Source organism: Lactuca virosa, chromosome 2, assembly GCF_052849685.1.
Source record: "Lactuca virosa cultivar CGN04683 chromosome 2, Lactuca_virosa_CGN04683_v6, whole genome shotgun sequence".
Classification (NCBI taxonomy): domain Eukaryota; kingdom Viridiplantae; phylum Streptophyta; class Magnoliopsida; order Asterales; family Asteraceae; genus Lactuca; species Lactuca virosa.
In genome coordinates, this window is record NC_136427.1 from 218,974,163 (window position 1) to 218,998,216 (window position 24,054).

The 24,054-nt window shown below is 35.8% G+C and overlaps 1 protein-coding gene across 1 annotated transcript; it reads left to right on the top strand.

Moving 5' to 3' along the window:
- The first annotated feature begins 10,672 nt into the window (after positions 1-10,672).
- On the top strand, positions 10,673-12,045 carry LOC145160226 (putative E3 ubiquitin-protein ligase SINA-like 6). The gene is made up of 2 exons (XM_079079341.1): positions 10,673-11,185; positions 11,267-12,045. The coding sequence occupies exons 1-2, from the start codon at positions 10,715-10,717 to the stop codon at positions 11,915-11,917; spliced, it is 1,122 nt and encodes a 373-aa protein (XP_078935467.1). The 5' UTR covers positions 10,673-10,714; the 3' UTR covers positions 11,918-12,045.
- Positions 12,046-24,054: the final 12,009 nt, after the last annotated feature.

A 24,054-nucleotide genomic window follows, 5' to 3' on the forward strand; every position in this document is an offset into this window, starting at 1 on the left:
GAATATCCACCACTTCAAGCAGATCAAAATATAAAGAAATGGTACGTGATTTTCAACGGAGAAAACAAAGGAGTATATGACAATTGGGGAATTGCCAGTTCATATATTCTTGGAAGAAATATTATTCACAAAAGTTACAAAACAAAAAATGAAGCAGAAGCCGCATACAACGAATCATACAAAGCAGTGATAAAAGATAACGTAGAATGTTCAAAAACAGTTCTCCTAACACCACAAAAACCTATGACCAGCTTCACACCACAAAAACCTGTATCCATCCCAAGATCCCTTAACCAATTAAATGCAAAAATTGCCCTTGAATCCATTCTATCAACCAAAGAAAAAGAAGCCATGAAAAAACCATCTGCCAAAAAATTCGCCGAATTATGGGATAGCCTCGTTTCCTACACCGAGGTCCATTCTTTAATGGGCTTTTACCCAGTAGCCAGGCGCCCAGGCCCTAAAGCAGTTTTCCTAGCCGATTTATCAGATCCTATGACTTTATGGGATTATTTTATTCATGGATTCATCGACACTATCTATCTAGAAGGCACCAATTTACACTGCATCAGCGAATTCCCCTCTGCTGTGCAAACTATCATCAGAAATTATAAAATACGCTTTGCAAAACAAGAAAGAGGATTATTCATCAAAATGCATTCTAGCTACCCAATTTTTGATGAAGAATCTCAACTAATTGTCCCAAGTATTACTTTTGCAAACATGGGAATAAGCAACGGCTCAAAACCAACAAAAGATGATCTACCCCGTGAATCACCAACACAAGAGCATCTAATCTTTGCACTTGCCGGTGTTTATTTAGCATCATCACGCATTGGCAACGGTAAAGATCAAAGGTCAAGAATCAGAGTAAATTATGCTAGTAAAACTTTCATTATCTACTCTTTAACAGACAATGAAATCACTCCGGAAGCAATGAAAGCAATTGAAACATTCGAACAACCTTTCGAAAAATTTTCTCATCAACTGGCTGAATTACCCGATGATATCAAGAAACAACTTTGCAAACATATTATGCATGCTCCAAGACACAATTGCAGTCACTGTTCAGAAAACACAGAAGAAACACCATTCATGGAAGATTAACATCAGCCATGACACAAGCAAACATTATTGAAAAACATGTTTTTTCGGAGGCGGGAGGAATGACGTAAGCAATGACATAAGAAGCCATTATTAAAGAAGACACATTATTGAAGACATGTGGCCTTTCAATATGAAAAGGAATTTGTAATTATTTATGGTTTTGTCTTTTATAATTATTATATGCAAAATGTCGGTAGCATAGTAACATAAAGTGTGTAAGTCCCTCAATAGTCTAGGGGGCTATAATGTAAATAGGTTTGTCATATTGCAATCAAACGATTGCAGTTCTATTATTGTACTCGGCTCCTTTGAGCCTATAAATAGGGCCTTTGCCCATATGGAATAGACAAGCTAAGTTTGAGTGTTTAAGATTTGAGTTGTTCTCAATCTTCTTCTGTTGAAATAGCTCGTCTATTTCTGAATAGCAGAACCCTATCCAAACATATCCATATATTCATATAAACATATCAAACCCAGACAATCAAACGATTGCAACTCAATTATTGTACTCGGCTCCTTTGAGCCTATAAATAGGGCCTTTGCCCATATGAAATAGACAAGCTAAGTTTGAGTGTTTAAGATTTAAGTTGATCTCAATCTTCTTATGTTGAAATAGCTCGTCTATTTCTGAATAGCAGAACCCTATCTAAACATATCCATATATTCATATAAACATATCAAACCCAGACAATCAATCCATTCCGACGCATCATTCAGGTACAATTCTATCCTAATCATATTAATTTCGCCATGTCGTCAATTTTGGTATCAGAGCATGTTTATAAAAAATTGGTATCAGAGCTAAGTAACGTTCTTATTATTCTTATTATTATTATCTTGCATATTCAATCTATCGTTAATAAGAATATATACATATGCAGCATCATAAACATGATAAGCATCATAAACATGATAATGAATAACCATTGTTTTTAAATATTCATATTTAAAAAGGTTATCAACAATTAAAATATTTATCGTAAGAATATTTAATACCATAAATATGTCTCAAGATATTTTCAATTGTTAAATTACTTTTATTTCTTCATGATATTATCATTCCGAGTTATTTTAACTATTAATTCTACAAAATTTGAAATTTTTATTAAAATAATACTCGTTCTTAATAATCAAATTAATCAAATTCATGCTTGAAATATATATTTATGTCTAACAAAATTTTGATGAATTGTATTCCTAATACAAATATTATTTTAAGAATACAACAAATCCAAGAATCTATAAATAATTCTAAGAAAAATCTCAAGGATTCTTACAAACCTAATAATCAAGGTACGATTTTAAACAATAACCATATTCATGATGTTAGATATTTCATAAGAACTAGTATTAAAATCCGTTATAAGCAAATACGTCGTCTAAAAACAAAACTATTTGTATTTTAAAACGTATGTATTTTAAACATTATTATAATTACCACTACTATTAAACGTAACTTTAAATCCAAAACGAAACTAAACCATTATTATTATAAAATTATAATCATGAGTTTTTCAAGCCTAGATACAAATAAACAAGAATTAAATTTTTTTCGTAAAACATTAAAACAATCTAAAAAATTTCTTTTAGACTTAAAAATAGATTCTGACATGTCAATGATAACTTGTATATCTAATATTGAAGCAATACATATAATAAATAATAGTATAAATTGGAAACAAGAACAAATAAAAAACCTTGAAGATAAAATAACAAAATTAATTTGTTAAATATGATAGAAAAAACAACTACTTCACTAGAAAAAAGAAACTAAAAATTTTATTTTTAATACACACAATATATGGAAACTTTACAAGAAAAAGTAGAAACACTAACTAAATTATTTGCAGCACTAGAAATTCCATCTGAAACCCAAGAAAATAATATAGAAATAGAAAATAATTCAGATGATAATGATGCAGAAGTAATATATGATTTTTCTTCAGATGATGAAAACCCTTATTCAAATCCATATAGAGATTCACAAAACAATTTTGGATTAAAACGAAAACAATCATATGTTGAAGATGATTATCAAAGTCAATATATTTATGGACCACCTTCATTAGAAGAAAATTTTTTATATAGACAAGGAATGGTTAAAAATAAACAGAACAAATGGGAAAAAATACCTCCTCAATACATACCTAAATTATTTACATTTCCAACAAATTCAGATATTCTTTTTATTGATTGTGACCAAAATCCTGAAGCAAAAATTCAAGAATGGAGTAATAAAATGGGAGTACAAATTCAGTTAACCGAAGAATTAAGAAATTTACACCCAAAACATTTTCTTAATTATATCATTCATAAAACACAAGGTAACGCATATCGTTTCCTTTCATCTCTTGATGAAACCGAAACAATGATGATAGCCACCACTGATGCTATGGAAACATTTAAAAATGTATTAAGCCGTCTTATTCAGGAATTCATAGGAAAACAAATTGAAGATAAAATATCAAAAGAAGCTTTTCAATTAGAATCACTATGGCATTTAACTAATTTACGAATTTGTAATATGTGTTATTTAGAACCATTTATATGTGAATATTCTGAACATTATTATAATTTAGACTCCATTAGAAAAAAGGCAGCATTAGATATGTTCTATCAAAAATTACCATCATTAGCAAGCCAAAGTGTAATAAAAGATTTCCAAGAAGCATTACAACAAAATAAAGTTGCAGACACCTTAGGAGCACGAATAAGCATATTAAAAGCATGGATGCAGAAAAAATGTTTAGAACAAAAAACAGCACAAGATGCAAAAATTGATTTATGTTGTGACATCCTTTCTAACAAAGTAAATCAATATGGGTGTAAAGAAAAACAACAAAGTAAAAAGAAAATTTGGAAAAAACAAACTTATAAACCCAAATATAAAGAATATTATAAACAAGGGGAAAGAAAATATTTCCGAAATTGAAAACAATATAAACAAAAATATCAATCCAAAACAAATTATTGCCCATCGAATAAAAAAGACTGTAAATGTTGGATATGTCAAGAAGAATGACACAAAGCTTATGAATGCCTGAAAAAGACTAAAAAAGAAAAAGAAACAAATATATTAAAAATTGCATACGACCTTGGATACGAACCCATAGAAGATTCAGATATAAATTCGGATATAGATATTTATGCATATACAACTGATTCTGATTCAGATGCAGGTACATAATCCTATGGAAAAAGTATTACTAGAATTAGAACTTGAGGGAAACCTCATATCTAATCTATCTGGAATATACATTGCTAAAGCATACAATGGTATGAAAGTACCATCTGAAGTAAACAATAATAAAGTATACAGTGATATGAATATATCACCAAAAGCATACAGTGATATGAATATATCACCAAAAGCAGACATTGATATGAAAATTTTCATATCATTATTTAAAACAAACAAATTTAAGCAATTATTCAGGTACCCAAGAGACGCAAATATTCAATCCACAAATATATTGAAATGGAAGCAATCATGAAGCAAATCAAACACCAGTTCAAACAAAAAGAAGAGCAAGAAGCATCATTAGTCAGACAACTCGAAGCAGTCAGACGAGAAAAAGAACAACTACGACAAACAATACAAATTCTATCATCCCAATCAGTACCTAAAGAAGAAGCAGCTAGTAGTTCAACAACGAAGCAACCAAAAGAAGACATTCAAGAAATTTCATCAGATGATAGTCAGCCACAAACAATGCTCAAGTCAGAAAAACAACCTATAATACAAAATCCAGAAGAATATCCACCACTTCAAGCAGATCAAAATATAAAGAAATGGTACGTGATTTTCAACGGAGAAAACAAAGGAGTATATGACAATTGGGGAATTGCCAGTTCATATATTCTTGGAAGAAATATTATTCACAAAAGTTACAAAAAAAATGAAGCAGAAGCCGCATACAACGAAGCATACAAAGCAGTAATAAAAGATAACGTAGAATGTTCAAAAACAGTTCTCCTAACACCACAAAAACCTATGACCAGCTTCACACCACAAAAACCTGTATCCATCCCAAGATCCCTTAACCAATTAAATGCAAAAATTGCCCTTGAATCCATTCTATCAACCAAAGAAAAAGAAGCCATGAAAAAACCATCTGCCAAAAAATTTGCCGAATTATGGGACAGCCTAATCTCATACACCGAAGTCCATTCTCTGATGGGCTTTTACCCAGTAGCCAGACGACCAGGTCCTAAAGCAGTTTTCTTAGCCGACTTATCAGATCCTATGACTTTATGGGATTATTTTATTCATGGGTTCATCGACACCATCTATCTAGAAGGCACCAATCTACACTGCATCAGCGAATTCCCTTCTGCTGTGCAAACTATCATCAGAAATTATAAAATACGCTTTGCAAAACAAGAAAGAGGATTATTCATCAAAATGCATTCTAGCTACCCAATTTTTGATGAAGAATCTCAACTAATTGTCCCAAGTATTACTTTTGCAAACATGGGAATAAGCAACGGCTCAAAACCAACAAAAGATGATCTACCCCATGAATCCCCAACATAAGAACATCTAATCTTTGCACTTGCCGGTGTTTATTTAGCATCATCACACATTGGCAACGGTAAAGATCAAAGGTCAAGAATCAGAGTAAATTATGCTAGTAAAACTTTCATTATCTACTCTTTAACAGACAATTAAATCACTTCGGAAGCAATGAAAGCAATTGAAACATTCGAACAACCTTTCAAAAAAATTTCTCATCAACTGGCTGAATTACCCGATGATATCAAGAAACAACTTTGCAAACATATTATGCATGCTCCAAGACACAATTGCAGTCACTGTTCAGAAAACACAGAAGAAACACCATTCATGGAAGATTAACGTCAGCCATGACAAAAGCAAACATTATTCAAAAACATGTCTTTTCGGAGGCGGGAGGAATGACGTAAGCAATGACATAAGAAGCCATTATTAAAGAAGACACATTATTGAAGACACGTGTCCTTTCAATATGGAAAGGATTGTTATTAAATTAAAGTGTCGGTAGGATAATTATTATATGTCCATTGTATTATTGTGATGTAACATAAAGTGTGTAAGTCCCTCAATAGTCTAGGGGGCTATAATGTAAATAGGTTTGTCATATTGCAATCAAACGATTGCAACTCAATTATTGTACTCGGCTCCTTTGAGCCTATAAATAGGGCCTTTGCCCATATGAAATAGACAAGCTAAGTTTGAGTGTTTAAGATTTGAGTTGATCTCAATCTTCTTCTGTTGAAATAGCTCGTCTATTTCTGAATAGCAGAACCCTATCTAAACATATCCATATATTCATATAAACATATCAAACCCAGACAATCAATCCATTCCGACGCATCATTCAGGTACAATTCTATCACAATTTTTTGTGAACTCGTCACTGTTCCTTTTCTTGAAATTAGCATTTTTTGTATCTTGAAAGCGATCAATTTTTTTTCTTAATATAACTCAAACAATTTGATCGTGTATCAGAAAAAGGGCTTAGTTCATATACATAGTCCTTATGGATAATCCGGTACTCACCTCCGCTCATGTTTTGAGAGCTCGACAATTGCAAGTGGTTAATTTGATTTGCTTGTTGTTGACTTTTATTACACAACGTACTCTGGCCAACACAAAGCAGGTTAAGTTGCCCACTAGAAAAGTTATTTTAGAAAGACAAGTTGTATGGGAAGAGTTACTGCACAATCTTTTAGAGGGAGGTCAATAATGTGACCTTATTCGTAAAAGTGAAAACACTTTTAGGAGATTATGTGAAATATTACAAACTAAAGGTGGTCTACGACCTATGCAACACATGCCCGTTGAAGAGCATGTTGCTAGATTTTTGCATATTGTAAGTAACGATTTATGAACTCGGTTTACCTCGTGGATGTATCGTCGCTCTAGATCGAAAACGAGTATGTTTTTTCATAGAGTATTGTGATCCATTATATCAATAGAAGGTCTTTATATTCAGCAACCTAAATGAGACGTTGTACCGAGAGAAATTCAAGAAAAAAAAAGATTTTATCCTTTTTCAAGAATTGTATAGGGGAAATTGATGGAACACATGTTTGTGTCTGTGTACCTCCTTTTTTCAAGAATTATATAGGGGAAATTGATGGAACACATGTTTGTGTCTATGTACCTAAAGATGCCCCTGGATATCGTGGTCGTAAGGGATACCCGGCAATAAACGTACTAGCTGCTTGTACATTTGATTTGAAGTTTACGTATGTGTTAACGGGTTGGGAGGGTACTACATCATACTCGAGAATAATAAAGAATGCATTTACAAGAGATGATAAACAACTAATTCCATCAAGTAATTTATTAAACCAAAGTAATTTCAATATATAAGATTTTACAATGATATTGATTTAACTTTTTATAGGTAGATATGGTTTGGTAGATGTGGGTTTGCCTCATACAAGTAAACTAATGGCGCCATATAGAGGTGTTCAATATCATTTAAAAGTAGGTCTCGCAATCGTGTCGTGTTCGGGTTGGCGGGTCACGGGTCAAAATACACCAACTCGAACACGTCCCATTTAACTATACATGTCACGGATTGACGAGATTGTAACATAAACCCATATACGACCCGTCAACCCACATATTTATACGAGTTCATAGGTTGACGGGTTCGTGAGTCAAATTTGGATTCGTGGATCACATTCCATAAATAAAATAGATAATTAAACATGAATATATTCTAGATGCAAATGAAAATTAAAAACATTCATGGAAACATGTTTAAACTAAAACATTAATACAAACATAGACAAATTCAAGTGTTAATGTAAAAGCCACAATTCCCATTTTTTCTCCTAAAAAACAAAGTCAATTCTCCAACACCGTTTTCTTCTTTATGATGAACTTCAACCTTTAAGTAGAAAAAATATGCAAGGTTAAAACACACATAAGTAAAAATGTATAAATGTCATTAAAAATAACTCACCAAACGTCAATACTTAATACAGTGGTATCATATCATAGTATCCTACATTCCTACGAATAATACTTAATATATTTAGAAAATATATAATTTTTTTATTAAAAAATCTAAACGGGTTGGCGGGTCAACCCATATGTTTTTTGACAAACTCATATATGACCTGTTTAATAAACAGGTTGATGGGTTGGCGGGTTGAAAAACTCAATCCAAACCCGTTTATCTCGTGTTGTGTCATGGGTCGTGTCGAGAATTGTCAGACCTATTTAAAAGAGTACCTCATGTGTGCTCCTCAAAATTCAAAAGAGTTGTTTAATCTTCGTCATGCTTCCTTACGTAACGCCATTGAAGGAGCTTTTGGTGTCCTCAAAAGAAGGTTTCCTATCATTCGAAGTACAACAAAACCATTTTATTCCTGTGAAACACAATCTGCCATAACTTTTTTCTGCATGTTGTATTCTACACAACTTTCTACTAGATGAAGACCGCGACATAAATATTGAAGATGAAGTGATGCAGGAGATCTTACATGGACCATAAGAGCAAGAGCATCGTAATTTAACAGAAACAGATGAGGGTAGTAGTAGGGCACAACAACTAAGGAATTCAATTGCAAATGAAATGTGGGCAAATTATTTGATACATTCAAATAATTAAAAGTAATATGTAAAACTAGTTTCCTATTGATACTTTTAGTTTTTCAATTTCACATTGTATTGAAGATAGGTTTTTGAGATTATTTATGTTATTTACCTTTCATATTTTTCATTAGTATTATGTTAATAGTTTCCAAGAATTTATTAGGTCTAACAATGTATCCTTCTTTTATATTTTGTTTTTTCCTATGTGCAAAGTCATCACGAAGCCAACGGTAGTAAAAAGGAACAAGTTAAATGGTCAGAGAAAATGGATTGTGCGTACATTCAAGCAATGATTAAACAACTAGATATAGGGAATACAGTAAATGGTAGTTTTACACCAACTGCGCATGATCAAATGGTTGAGGTGTTTAACACAAAGCATCAAATGAGTATTACCAAAAGTAATTTAAAGAATCGCTACAAAACCTTAAAAACACATTTTTCTCAATGGTACAATTTGTTTAGAGGAATTTCATTGAGTGGGTTCTCTTGGAATTTGTCTACTCAACTAATAGAAGCAGATGAAGAAGTATGAGATAATTTAATACAAGTAAGTGTTCCTTTTATGTCTATTTAGCTTTTTAAATATTTTATGTTATCGTTTGCAATATTAATAATGTTTGTGTTGTTAAACAGTCAAAACCTGAGGTTGCATCGTTAAAGACAAAAAGGGGGGCAAACTTCGATGATATGTTGGTATTATTTTCAAGTAGAAACAATTATAGTAGTTGATGAGTTGTTAGCTACCAGTGAAGTTCATTTGGAGAACCAATAGGTTGATGTTGATGATGACATTTAGGAGGTTATTCCAACTCCTTTTTCACCATATCGGTCTTCAAGTGCAAAGAAGTGTAAGAGTAAAAAGAGGAAATTTGAAGAAGAAAAAGAAGATTTTAACTCAAAGATTATGAAATTGATTGATAATGTGGTTGCTGCTATCAGGGAGTGTAATATAATATTTGATAGAGCTTATCATCGGGAGTATACAGGGGAAGAAATTTATAGAGAAATATAGTTGGTAGGTTTGGAACCCCATGAATTATCGAGGGCTCTAAATTTTTTGGCAGCAAATCAAGTAAGAGCTAGGATGATGGGCATACGCGATTAAATAACCTTAGGTGATTGTTACTAGATTGATCTTATGCGTTTATTGACTTGAAACATATATTTTTTTGGTGATTTTGGATGAGTTTGTGATTTTTTTTTTGTTTTTTTTAGTTGTTTGTGTTTTTCGTTTTGTATCTTGAAAACAATTGACGATTACTGGATTGAGCTTATGTATTTACTTGTTTCATGATGTGCCATGTGGTTTTTCTTTGTGCTATTTATTCTATATTAAAAAAAATCTTTTGTTAATGTTTTGAGGAGAAGGGATGGGGAAGGGAGAGAGTTGGTTGGGAGTGGAGATATTTACTCAATATGTTATAATAGTCTTTTTTTAATGTTTTTTTCTTTTCCTTTCAACACCTAAAATAAATTTTTTTCTATGAATGGTATAAATGTTCTTTTCTTTTTCTTTTCTTTCGAATAATTTATTCTTTAAGCTCTCATTCTTTTCTTTTCTTTCATTGTTTTTCTTTTCTTTTATTTACTTTAACGCCTAGTTTTCGAGTTTAACAAAAGAAAATAAAGGAAGAGAAAAAAAGTTAGGAGAAAAAAGAAAAGGAAAAGAAAACAAAATTTTCTTTTGTGTTTCGGAATTGGAAAGAAAGTTAATCATTTTGTTCTTTCTTTCCAAATCCTTCCAAATCGGAAGGAAAGTTTGGAGGAAAAATATCATTTCATTTCTCTCTACTTCCTTCCTTTAACGAAACGCCAAATTTTTTTTTTTTTTTTTCTTACTTCCACCCGTTTTTTTTGTTTTTTTATTTTTTTCTCGTTAGAATTCTGGAAACCAGGCGCAATGAAGTCGGCAGCAGGTGTAAAATTTTGCTATAACTATTTCTTTATTCTTAACAACAACAGCTGCTCTGTCCCTTTCATATTTTAAAAATCAAGAATCTCAAATCTATGGCGGACAGAAGTCAAAATATGGTCAGGAGGCTTCAAGCTTCGGCCTCAATGGCGTCTGCTGGCGGCGGCCAAGACGATGCGGAGAATCCAATGGTCAACCGGTCCGATAATAGGCGGCCGCGGTTCGCCCAATCGGCACCGCAGCAGCAGATGTTTCAGCCATCACGAGCGCCACACAGAGTCTGTCCGTCATGTACGGTGGAGGAAGACGAGAATGTGATTCCGCTGGAATCCGATTCCGATTTGGGCTCAGGAGGGACTCCGATGGAAGACGTGGATGATGATGTCTGGATCGTGGATGATTTGGGGCAACATCAGAATCACCATTCTGATAGTGGATATTCGAGTTCTAGCCCGGTTTCATCGCCGATCAGAGATTCAAGCAGAGACATTCCGGTGGTGTTCACCGATCCAGACGTGCTCGATTGTCCGATCTGCCTCGAACCATTACGCTCTCCAATCTACCAGGTAATTAATAATTCCCCCTTTTCAATTCAAATCCGTGAATACACATATGCTCTTGTTTTAACAATGCATTTACCATTGTAGTGTCAAAATGGGCACATAGCATGCTCCTGTTGTTGCACGAAATCGAATCACAAGTGTCCTTCATGCTGCTTGCCGATTGGATTCAACCGATGTCGAGCTATGGAGAAGCTAGTCAATTCAATCACAGTAGACTGCGAAAACAAGGAGTATGGATGCACAGAGCCATTGATTTACCATATGAAAGCTCAGCATGAACACGTATGTAGCCATACATTATGTTTCTGTCCTCTTTCATCCTGCGGGTTTACCGGTTCTTACGCCAACCTGTACGTTCATTTCCGCACCCATCATTCATCTTCTGCTACTCCTTTCACCTTCAACACCACCTTCAATATTGATGTCAAAAGAGGTCAAAAGTATATAATTCTTCAAGAACAGAATGAAAGGGTCATCTTCGTCCTCAACCATGACATTCAAGGACATGGGAGAGTTTTTAATGTGGATTGCGTAGGACCAAACGTATTTAGGGCTGCTTTTGTATACAAACTTAGTGTGAGATGCTCGGAGACATGTTTCTCGATAAAGAGTGTACCTGAGGTGAGTGGAAAGTGGGAGCAACATACCCCCAACAAGAACTATCTAACCATCCCATCTGAGATCTTGAGGTTCACCATAGAATTACGTATAAAGAGAGGTTTTCTGGTCTGTTGATGGGATAGAGTTGGTGAAAATTATAGGGCTGGTGTGTAAGGGAGCATAGATTTTATTAGTTTAGCTGCCATGGTCACCTCGGCTGTTTTTTAAATGAGAAAGCTGAAAATGGAAGTTTTGCCTGTTAACATTACTTGTAAGTTTAGAAGGCACAGGTCTAACGTACATTTAAACTTTTCTTCAAGAAAATGCAACAAGACCCTTACAATGTCTCATTTCAAAATTGAAAAAAAAGGTCCAAGTTGGTTGTCAAGTTTGTCATGTGTTGAGAATGAAACGATTTAGTCACAGGTGAAGAAACAGTTAAACCTCATAATTCAAGATTGAAGATACTGATAAGATAATATAAACCGTCTAAATTATTGCTTGGTTGCACTAACCATTCATCACATCTTACCCGTTAGTAGAGAAATTGGTCGTTCATATTACTTTTTTACTGTCACCAACACTAAAATATATAAGTATAAGAGAAAATCGCATATCTATTTGTGATATTGGGGGCGTGTTTGAAGAAAACGAGCTGATAGGTGTTAGTTGGAGGCAAAAAGCTTTAGCTTTTATTTATGCATAAATATTCGACAAAAGTAGTTGTTCGATTTTAAAATATAAAATTACATAAAAATCAAACCTAAAAGCATTGAAAAGCTAAAAGCTCCAAACAACTACGCTTTGTGTCGAACATGCCATTGAAGTAACTTTTGAATTAAGAGATTTTTGTTTAAAATAAAATAAAGGCCCGTATTATCGAATGAACTTTTTTTTTTCTTAAAAGCTAAAAACTAAAATCTTCCAAAAACTCTATCCAAAATACACCATACATGTGAAAATAAAATAAAATTGTATTACTTATGTGTTATATCAATTACCCGATTCCTTTAGAATTTAGTTAAATCACTAATATCAGGATGAGTTTTATCGAGGGAAAAAGAATGCAAATGAAAAAATTATTAAGATACCAATCATGATTGATGAATTATATTAGGTATTTTTTAATGAAAATACAACAAAATAATAAAATTTATATAGTTTGTGGTTAATAATTCGTTTGCTTGATATATAATTATATATCATTATTTATAAAATAAAGTTCCCTTTAATATGACACGTACAACTCCGTAGAAAAGCAATGAGACATCTAAACTAAGTTTTATTTCCATCAACCACTCTCCTAGTTAAAAATGTTATTAAGATCAATCCCCAATTCATTATGTAACACCCAGCCAAATCAGGTAATTTCCTTTCTTGACTCAAAATGTAAATTTGTTGCAAAAATGGTCCTTACGACGGGCGTAGGTCATTAAAAGGTGACGTGGGTGCCTTTGTGTACACAAGGAGTACACAGGGCGTACTCGGCTGATGAGCAAACCCAAATATTGACGGTTTGAGCCCTATTTAAACAACCTTAACTCCTAAAAACCTTTCCACCTTCAGCCTCCATCCTTCCAAACGACCCCTTGCAAACCCTAATCTCCATCTGTGAAGTTTTGAGCCTTTTTAGTGTTTTGTGTACATTTTTGAAGGAATGAAGCTCTAAGAAATCAATTGAGAAGTTTCAAGCCTCGTGGATCTGGACCTTACATCTCCTTATGGGTCGACCTGGGTTGGGTTCGGGTTCAACCCATTTATTAATTGAGTTGAAGATTCCAACCCAACCCAACCTTTTTATTTAAATGGGTGGATATTTCCGACCCAACCCAACCTTTCAGATAAATGGGTTGTCATTGGGTTGACCCTTTATGTAATTCTTAACCCAACCTATTAAAAAAATGGGTTGACCCATTTAAAATAAAAAAGTAAATAAATTAACTAAAGATTACAACACTTAAATTAGTTCCAAACTTAACTAAACTTTCAAATTGTAATAAAAGCACAATCTCAATTCACAAATACAAAGACTTTATTCAAATACCATTAATGATATGTAATTTCGAAATGGTTTTGAAGAGTAACTAGTGTTTTCGGCACAAAGAAAAAAGATAAGAATTAAGACTGTATTTTTTAAAACATAAATAATAATACAACATTGTGATTTATAAATTAATATTTCGATTAATACATGTTAATATTTGAACAATTATTAATCTAAATATATATTAAAGTTAAATGGGTCAGTGGGTTGAAAACATTTGCCCAACCCTACCCATTTAATTAAATGGGTTAGATGGGTTGACCCATTTATCATAAATGGGTTGGAAATCTCAACCCAACCTGCTAATTTTGGGTTGGGTTCGGGTTGGGTTGGTGGGTTGGGTCAATTTTCGCGAGCTCTACTCCTTCGCAACCTCCAGAAGGCTTTTGTGCATTTTGGTCCAATAATCTTGGTCTAGTTGAGTATGTGCTACTCCAGACCTTTTGAGTAATCTTTTCAGACGTTTTAAGGTGCTTGGAGTCATAAAAATCTGATCTTGATCCTTTCCTTTCACTCATGCAAGAGAAATGAAGCTTGAAGTTTTGTTATAAGTTAGGGTTTTGGTTTTGGGCACCTTCTAGCCATGCAAAGTCATAAAGTTGGAAACTTTATGATTTAGGGTGATATTTGGGATTAGATCTGAGTTCTAGACGTGATGTCTTTAAGGAATAAGGGCTTAATAAACAGGGAAATATGGGCGTAAGTATGATGGGCGTACCTTAGGAGTACGCAACGCGTACTGAATGGGAGTCCGACAGTTTGGAAGGCACTCTCTATGCCATACGTAGAGATGGAGTATATAGGGCATACTCGGTCTGGTTTGAGATTTTGACTTTTGACTTTTGATTTTGACCAAGTTTGACTTTAGGTCATTTTAGTTCATTTGATTAGTAGTTTGAGATTGGGTCCTTGTTTATTTTATAGGTGACCGGTAGATTCAATATTTAGAGAAGTGATCTGTTTAGCTATCTTTCAGTCTATGAGGTGAGTTTTCCTCACTGTACTAGTGGGTCGAAGGCACCAATTCCGACCCACTAGGTTATGTATCCTGATATATAGGATGTTTGTTATGTTGTAGTGATCTATTAGATCTGCATGATTACCTGTTGTTGGTTATATCTTTATATGTTGTATATATCAACATAGTGTGGTTAGGTTAAGGCAATATTGCTCTGTGCGGAAGCCAACAAACTTGAGAGTAAGCCATACATGAGCTGAGGGCTGAAAGGCAAGCCAGACTTATGTTGTGGGCTTGGGAGCAAGCCAAACATAAACTGAGGGCCGGAAAGGCAAGCTAAACTTATGTTGTGGGCTCAGGAGCAAGCCAGACATAAGCTGAGGGTCGAAAAGGCAAGCCAGACTTATGTTGTGGGCTCGGGAGCAATCCAGAGATGAGCTGTGGGCCAGGTGGGCAATCCAGACTCGTGCTGTAGGCTCAGAGGTAATCTTCTCCGATTATTGTGGACCCAGTATGCATGATGTTATATGTTTGTGTGGGGAGTTCACCAAGCTTTGGCTTATAGTTTGATTTTATGGTTTCAGGTACTTTAGAGGACAAGGGCAAGACGAAGGCTTGATTATGCACATCATCATAGATTTTATGTGTTTTATAATTTTGGGTTACTCTGATTCATGATTGTGACATGTGACATCCCCATTTTCACGGCCAGAAAAGACCGATTTTGCTTATGCTTTGTTTAAAAATCAAAGTAACGTTTTAAATAAAAGTGTTGAGTAATTTGTTCCCAAAATAAAATATGATAAAGATTTATCAAAGCATTTCCGAAGAAATGTATTTCATTAAAAACCTCGGGATGTCATGTTCGATACAGATCAAAAGCATAAACATTACAATGTAAGCCTTACTACATTATTTCATATTTACAGGCCTACAATCCATTAATGTCTCTCATCCAAACATCTATGCTCATGCGCCACTACCTGTAATACAAGAAACTGAGTGGGTCAGGCTTGGGAGCCTGGTGAGCACATATGGTTTTCAACCCACAATAAATAAGTTTATTAACTTTATCAAACCAATCAAACCCGATTACTCCTTCCCGTTATCCTCACTTTACGTCCCTAAAAACGTCTAACACAAGGGACCTAGTCTAAGGACAACACATGCTTCGGGGTGACAACACATGCTTCGGGGGTTCCTCAGCAATTCATGTCAAATAAGGCAACCATGTGGGGAATGGAGTACTGCTGGTGAGCACACAATTCAAATAAACACCTACAGGTTGCGAGCCTGCTAGCGTTGCACTAGACTGTCTAGAATAGTCCGTGGTCGTCATCTATACTCTGCTAGATGACTGGATCATCAATAACATTTATAACGAGGCCTCTCATTATTTTGTCACACAGCAACTATTACATCTACCCATGTTTTACCCAACACATTTTGTAGATATAAAATACATATACAGTTTAAATCATTTAAAACATGTATAAAATCGTTCATCCAACATAGATAGCAAGTATACAGATAATATGCACACGTAGCACGTAATTTATATAAAATACTTCATATCTATGTGTAAGATGAAAGTAACTATGCACTCACCTGTTAAGGTGGTGATTTCGAACTCAGACAGCGCTTCGTTACTCTTAAAACAATTTCCTTTGACAGAACCTAGTATCATTACCACTAGGGTTTAGTCTAACATTCACCGAGACTAATTAATAGTCTAGCTATTATTACTATTATATAAGCGTTAAACAATACTCTTCACCCACTATGTACAGACAAGGTCAGACATAAAACACCGGAGGGCAGGACCATTTTGGCAAATAGCACTTCTGAAATCCAACAACCCTATGCGACCTTTTAAACCAGATTCCTTGTACCGCGAGTGGTTAAAAATATATTATAACGACTCTTATATAACTCATAATAATAGCCCAACTAATTATTATAAGGTCCTAATAACATTACTATATTAAAACATAAGCTATACTAAAGATAGGGTAGGCATAGCTCACTTACAGCGGGTTTTCTCGAAAACCGAGCTTCGCTGGAGCCGCGTTCCCGAGCCGAAAGGCCCTTTTTTCTCGGGAATCCGGGAGCCTTGGGGCTTCCTTTGGGTGCTAGGGGGTTTACCTAGGCTTAGGGAGGGGTTAGGGGGCTTAGAGAGAGACTCTAGAGAGAGAATGAGAAGATGGGAAGGTGTGAGAATGAATGGAACCCGACACCTCTATTTATAGGGGGCTGAAGGAAGATTCACGTCGTGAATTTCTTGATATTCACGTCGTGAGCCAGCTGGCTACAGCCAGGCACAGCCTGGTGCTGACACGTGACATCGCACACAGGGTGGAAATCAGCCGATTTTCGGAAATTCATAACTTTCGCATACGAGCTCCGTTTTCGACGTTCTTTATATCCACGCGTAGGTAAAAATAAAATCTACAACTTTCATTTTGACTCCGTCGGCTAATTCTCGGCCAATCTTAAATTTAACAGTACGAGGAGATTATATTGTTAAATGTAGGTCTGGCAATCGTGTCGTGTTTGGGTTGGCGTGTCGCAGGTTGGCGGGTCAAAATATGCCAACCCAAACAGGACCCATTTAAATATACAGGTCACGGGTTGGCGGATCACGGGTTGGCGGGTTTAGAACATAAACCCATATATGACCCGCCAACCCATTTATTTATACGGGTTCACAGGTTGGCGGGTTCGTGGGTCTGAATTTTAGACATTTAAGTCTTAAACATCTAAATGAAAATTAAAAACATTCATAGAAACATGTTACAGATTTAGCCTTATAGGTTACGACTTACGACCTTAGACCATTCACCACGAGTCAAAATGTCAAAATAGTCAAATGGTCTATGAATCAATGGTATATATTATATAATATTTATTAAATATTAATACTTGATACATAAATACATTTAAAAATAAAATAATTTTTTTATTAAGAATATAAATGGGTTGGCGGGTCAACCCGTTTATTTTTTGAGAAACCCATATATGACCCGTTTAATAAACGGGTTGGCGGGTTGAAAAACTCAACCCAAACCCATTTATTTTGTGTCGTGTCGCGTGTCGTGTCGAGAATTGCCAGCCCTAGTTAAATGTCCGCGTAAAATTCGTAACTCCTTCATACGGACTCCGTTTCCATCTGTCTTTTTACCGTTGAGTTCCTATTAATGAGATATTCGACTCTCATTTAGGTCGCGTAGGCCAAAAACCGCTCGAACTAAAATTCGAGTTTCGGGCCGTGCACTGCTATGTCGAATCTTAAAAAAATCATAACTTCCTCATACGAAGTCATATTTGGGCGTTCTTTTAATGGACGCTCTCGGTTTAACATATTTTACGACTTTCGTTTAGATTAATAAGGCTAAAAAGTCATCTATTGTAAGTTCATTATTTACGTTTCCCGGTGTCGTGCTGGTTTTGCCGCGAAACTTCGATGGACCATAACTTCTTCGTTATAACTCAGATTTCGGCGTTATTTATATGTACGGAACACTTGTAACATATACTCAAGCTTGGTTAAGATTAATCCTCCTAAATAATCTTCCATCAAAAACTCATTTTTGATGCTTATTGTCTCTAAATTGACTAGTCCGAATCTGCGGGCGTTACAATTATCTCCCCCTTAGGATGATTACGTCCCAGAATCATCAACAAAACAGGACTTGTACAATGACTCCATGCGTTATCTCTTCATCCTAGGTAATAGTCGTAACTTCTATGTTCCTTCGAATGAATATCTATCTCTTGGACTTCTTACTACATACGGTGCTCGATCCTGCACCCGCTCTTCATACTATGTTGTAACCTTCGAGTTACAAACTCAATACTTATTGGAGACTCCTTCTTCTTCTTAATGAACTTAAGACAAGTTCTCTAATTACTACAATGGACCGATGTGTCATATTTTAATGACCTATCATCGTGTGATGCAATGTTTGGACTCATGTCTCTTAGAGTCAAATTCCAGAATGGAATACCTTCCTTCATGTCCTAATGTGATATAATCACCTTTTAGCATGTAGCATTTCTAGCTACAAGTTTCTTACTTTAACAACGATCACAATCGCTTTGATTATCTTTCACTTCAATCTCCTGACTTAAGTCGGATGCTACATCAAACTTGCTTCTCTGAACCACGTAACACACTCATCTTAGTCGGACTCGAGATGATATGACCTCTAGGGTCAGAATAACAATCATCTTCTCAGTCATTACCGAAATGATGGTAACAACATACTTGAATAAAACGAAATCAATTACTAGCTTCTTGGTAACCTTGTGACTTTCCCTGATCCAAGTGCGAGTCCTGTGCTTCCGGTAGTATAGGCCTCTACTACCATTCATACCTACTCATACTCGTCCGAAGTATTGTCTCGTAGTTTTTCCAAGTAACTATACAAAAAAATCACATAAGAACTTAACACACCAGATAACAAAACGAAGGTTTTATATTATTCCTTGAAACGATTACATAGGTGTTCAAGTTCAACCTATACTATGCCTCTAATAGGCTACACCACGTGGTACTATCTACACGACTACTTCATAGATCCTCATTCCTGATCCCTTTCATTGCCATCTGCTTCGTCAAGGATCATATGGAACGCTCTTGCCTTCGGTTTCGGTGGAATGTTTGGTCTTGCCGCCTTTTTCTTCTTCGGGAAATCCTTAGCAACGTGCCCTTCTTCACGACATTCATAACACACCCTTTTGTTGGCGGTGCACTCGTTGGCGTAATGCCCGGTCTTCCCACACTTGTAGCAGGTCACTTCCTCGCTACATTTCCCGAAGTGCTTCTTCTTGCACTTCTCGCACCATTTCGCTTCATTTCCTCCTCCGCTAAACTCCTTTGAACCAAACTTGATCTTCTTAGTGGGCCTCGTAGACCCCTCTAACTTTCTTTTTTCGCCAACCTCAATCTTGTTGGCGACTCTTCCCTTGATCCTTTCCTCAACAGACTTGGCAGCCCAGATAGCTGCCTCCAGAGTAGGTGCCTGACGCATTGGCACCGCGTACTCCCATGGAAGTCCCTTTACGTACTTGTCGATTTTCGTCAGCTCATCTAGAACAAGACGCAAGGCGAACTCCATCTTCTCTGTGAAGTTGTTGGTGTATTCATCAATTGACATGCTTCCTTTCTTCAAGGTCAGGAATTGGTTCTCTAGCTCGAGCAGGTTTTGGGCTAAGCAGTACTTGCGCTTGAATTGCACCAAAAACTCTGCCCACGTTAGTTGTAGGGGCTCATTGGGGCTTAGAGTCTTCCCCAGGGTGTTCCACCAACGAACATCGCCTCCTCGGAACTGACGCACTGCGAAGGTGGTCTGTAACTTGCCTCTGCAACCACACGTCATGAAGGCCAACTCCATCTCCGAGATCCAATCCGTAACTCCGATCGGATCTTCCTTTCCAGTGAAAGTCGATGGCTTGCAAGTTAGAAAGTCTTTATACTTGCATCCATTCCTCTCGACTCCGTCATCTTGGTTGTTCCTCACCGACGGATTAGCTTGACCAACGGTCCTGTTGTAGTTTCCCTCTTCAGACTGCCCATCATTCAATTCGGGCTGTTCAACAGGCATCGTGGGTCCATCCTGATTCTGTTGAAGTAAACGTCTTGTTTCCTCCATTTGACGATCCAACATCATCTGGATCATTGCTTGCACTCCGGCCATCGTGATTGGCTAAGGAGCGGCTACTACCACAGGTATTTGTTCAATCACTGGTGGTTGATTCCTGTTTTCATTCGCGTTCCCGAATCCACTTCGGGTTCTTGCCATTTCGATCTATACACCAAATCAGACGTCCGATGTGTAATGACGAGAATTAAGATAGGAAAGATTTTATTTACGATCGACGTGTAAATCTCCCTATTACTCCGAAAAGTTACATGCCAGTTCTAATACCGTAATTAAACGATTAGAAATCTTAACACCTAAAGTTTCCAGATCCGGTCGGTAACAGACCATAGATCCGATCATATAATGCATAACATAAATCATTTAGCACATACAATCATGTTAGGCATTGTCCCCTAAATAAGCTAGTGCTCGTGTCTATAATATAGTAGGCACTCACCTCGAAATCATCGCTTAGCATTCTAAGTTTAAGTCTAGAAATCCTACGAATTCCTAGTTCGCTTAAACTAATGCTTTGATACCAACTGTGACAACCCCATTTTCAAGGCAAGAAAAGACCGATTTTGCTTATGCTTTGTTTAAAAATCAGAGTAACATTTTAAATAAAAGTGTTGAGTAATTTGTTCCCAAAATAAAATATGATAAAGATTTATCAAAGCATATCCGAAGAAATGTATTTCATTAAAAACCTCGGGATGTCATGTTCGATACAGAGCAAAAGCATAAACATTACAATGTAAGCCTTACTACATTATTTCATATTTACAGGCCTACAATCCATTAATGTCTCTCATCCAAACATCTATGCTCATGCGCCACTACCTATAATACAAGAAACTGAGTGGGTCAGGCTTGGGAGCCTGGTGAGCACATAGGGGTTTCAACCCACAATAAATAAGTTTATTAACTTTATCAAACCAATCAAACCCGATTACTCCTTCCCGTTATCCTCACTTTACGTCCCTAAAAACGTCTAACACAAGGGACCTAGTCTAAGGACTTTCATCGGGGTGACAACACATGCTTCGGGGGTTCCTCAGCAATTCATGTCAAATAAGGCAACCATGTGGGGGATGGAGTACTGCTGGTGAGCACACAATTCAAATAAACATCTACAGGTTGCGAGCCTGCTAGCGTTGCACTAGACTGTCTAGAATAGTCTGTGGTCGTCATCTATACTCCGCTAGATGACTGGATCATCAATAACATTTATAACGAGGCCTCTCATTATTTTGTCACACAGCAACTATTACATCTACCCATGTTTTACCCAACACATTTTGTAGATATAAAATACATATACAGTTTAAATCATTTAAAACATGTATAAAATCGTTCATCCAACATAGATAGCAAGTATACAGATAATATGCACACGTAGCACGTAATTTATATAAAATACTTCATATCTATGTGTAAGATGAAAGTAACTATGCACTCACCTGTTAAGGTGGTGATTTCGAACTCAGACAGCGCTTCGTTACTCTTAAAACAATTTCCTTTGACAGAACCTAGTATCATTACCACTAGGGTTTAGTCTAACATTCACCGAGACTAATTAATAGTCTAGCTATTATTACTATTATATAAGCGTTAAACAATACTCTTCACCCACTATGTACAGACAAGGCCAGACATAAAACACCGGAGGGCAGGACCATTTTGGCAAATAGCACTTCTGAAATCCAACAACCCTATGCGACCTTTTAAACCAGATTCCTTGTACCGCGAGTGGTTAAAAATATATTATAACGACTCTTATATAACTCATAATAATAGCCCAACTAATTATTATAAGGTCCTAATAACATTACTATATTAAAACATAAGCTATACTAAAGATAGGGTAGGCATAGCTCACTTACAGCGGGTTTTCTCGAAAACCGAGCTTCGCTGGAGCCGCGTTCCCGAGCCGAAAGACCCTTTTTTCTCGGGAATCCGGGAGCCTTGGGGCTTCCTTTGGGTGCTAGGGGGTTTACCTAGGCTTAGGGAGGGGTTAGGGGGCTTAGAGAGAGACTCTAGAGAGAGAATGAGAAGATGGGAAGGTGTGAGAATGAATGGAACCCGACACCTCTATTTATAGGGGGCTGAAGGAAGATTCACGTCGTGAATTTCTTGATATTCACGTCGTGAGCCAGCTGGCTACAGCCAGGCACAGCCTGGTGCTGAAACGTGGCATCGTACACAGGGTGGAAATCAGCCGATTTTTAAAAATTCATAACTTTCGTATACGAGCTCCGTTTTCGACGTTCTTTATATCCACACGTAGGTAAAAATAATATCTACAACTTTCATTTTGACTCCGTCGGCTAATTCTTGGCCGATTTTAAATTTAACAGTACGAGGAGATTATACTGTTAAATGTCCGCGTAAAATTCGTAACTCCTTCATACGGACTCCGTTTTCGTCTGTCTTTTTACCGTTGAGTTCCTATTAATGAGATCTTCGAATCTTATTTAGGTCACGTAGGCCAAAAATCGCTCGAACTAAAATTCGAGTTTCGGGCCGTGCATTGTTATGCCGAATATTAGAAAAATCATAACTTCCTCATACGAAGTCATATTTGGGCGTTCTTTTAATGGACGCTCTCAGTTTAACATATTTTACGACTTTCGTTTAGATTACTAAGGCCAAAAGTCCTCTATTGTAAATTCATTATTTACGTTTCCCGGTGCCGTGCTGGTTTTGCCGCGAAACTTCGACGGGCCATAACTTCTTCGTTATAACTCGGATTTCGGCGTTATTTATATGTACGGAACCCTTGTAACATATACTAAAATTTGGTTAAGATTAATCCTCCTAAATAATCTTCCATCAAAAACTAATTTTTAATACTTATATATCTCTAAATTGAGTAGCCCGAATCTACGGGCGTTACATGACATTTGGAAACCTGTTTTGTAAAATTTATTAATTTTTGGAATGATTTTAAAAATAAAAATTTGACATTGATTTTTGGGATATTATACATTCAAATCTTTTTCATTTTTCACGATGCACTTCCAAGTGCTAAATATACTTTTCTTGGTAAGAGAACAGTTATCATGACCACTAGTTTTATGGATAGGTTAAATAACAAAGATATAAAAGCGATTTTTATTTTACCTTAACCACTATTTAACAAGACTACAAAGTTGGTTGGCCTTAAGCTATCAACATCAAGACCATTTTTATTGTTTATAAATTTGTTACACGACACCAAAACATATCTTTTTGGAGGTTTGATTGCTACCACAAATAATTCTCCCCCTAATACTCAAAATAGTATTTTTTTTATGAGCTTTAAATAAAGAAAAGTAGTATAAAAGGAGGATTCGAAGAACCGCTTCGACAAGAGTAAGTATCACCAATGGAGAGGGAGCAAGCTTTGCATAAGGAGCGTTTGTAAAATTACTTTTCAATAGTTTTTCAACAATTGGAGTTAAATTTTTAATTAGATTCATCTTATAGCCAACTAGAAGTTCGAGGTAAGTAATAGGTAGGAAGAAATAGGGAAAATGACTTATATGGGTAACTATGTTTTAAAATCGTTCAAAAAATACCATTTAAGTTTGGTGTGTGCAAAAAACACCATCCAAGTAAAGAATTTGTACAAAAAACACCAATG

Excerpts from the sequence above, each read along its gene's own strand:
- LOC145160226 (XM_079079341.1), top strand. The coding sequence starts at position 10,715 with ATGGCGGACAGAAGTCAAAATATGGTCAGGAGGCTTCAAGCTTCGGCC. Across the intron at positions 11,186-11,266 it reads TACGCTCTCCAATCTACCAG|TGTCAAAATGGGCACATAGC; the intron begins GTAATTAATAAT and ends TTACCATTGTAG.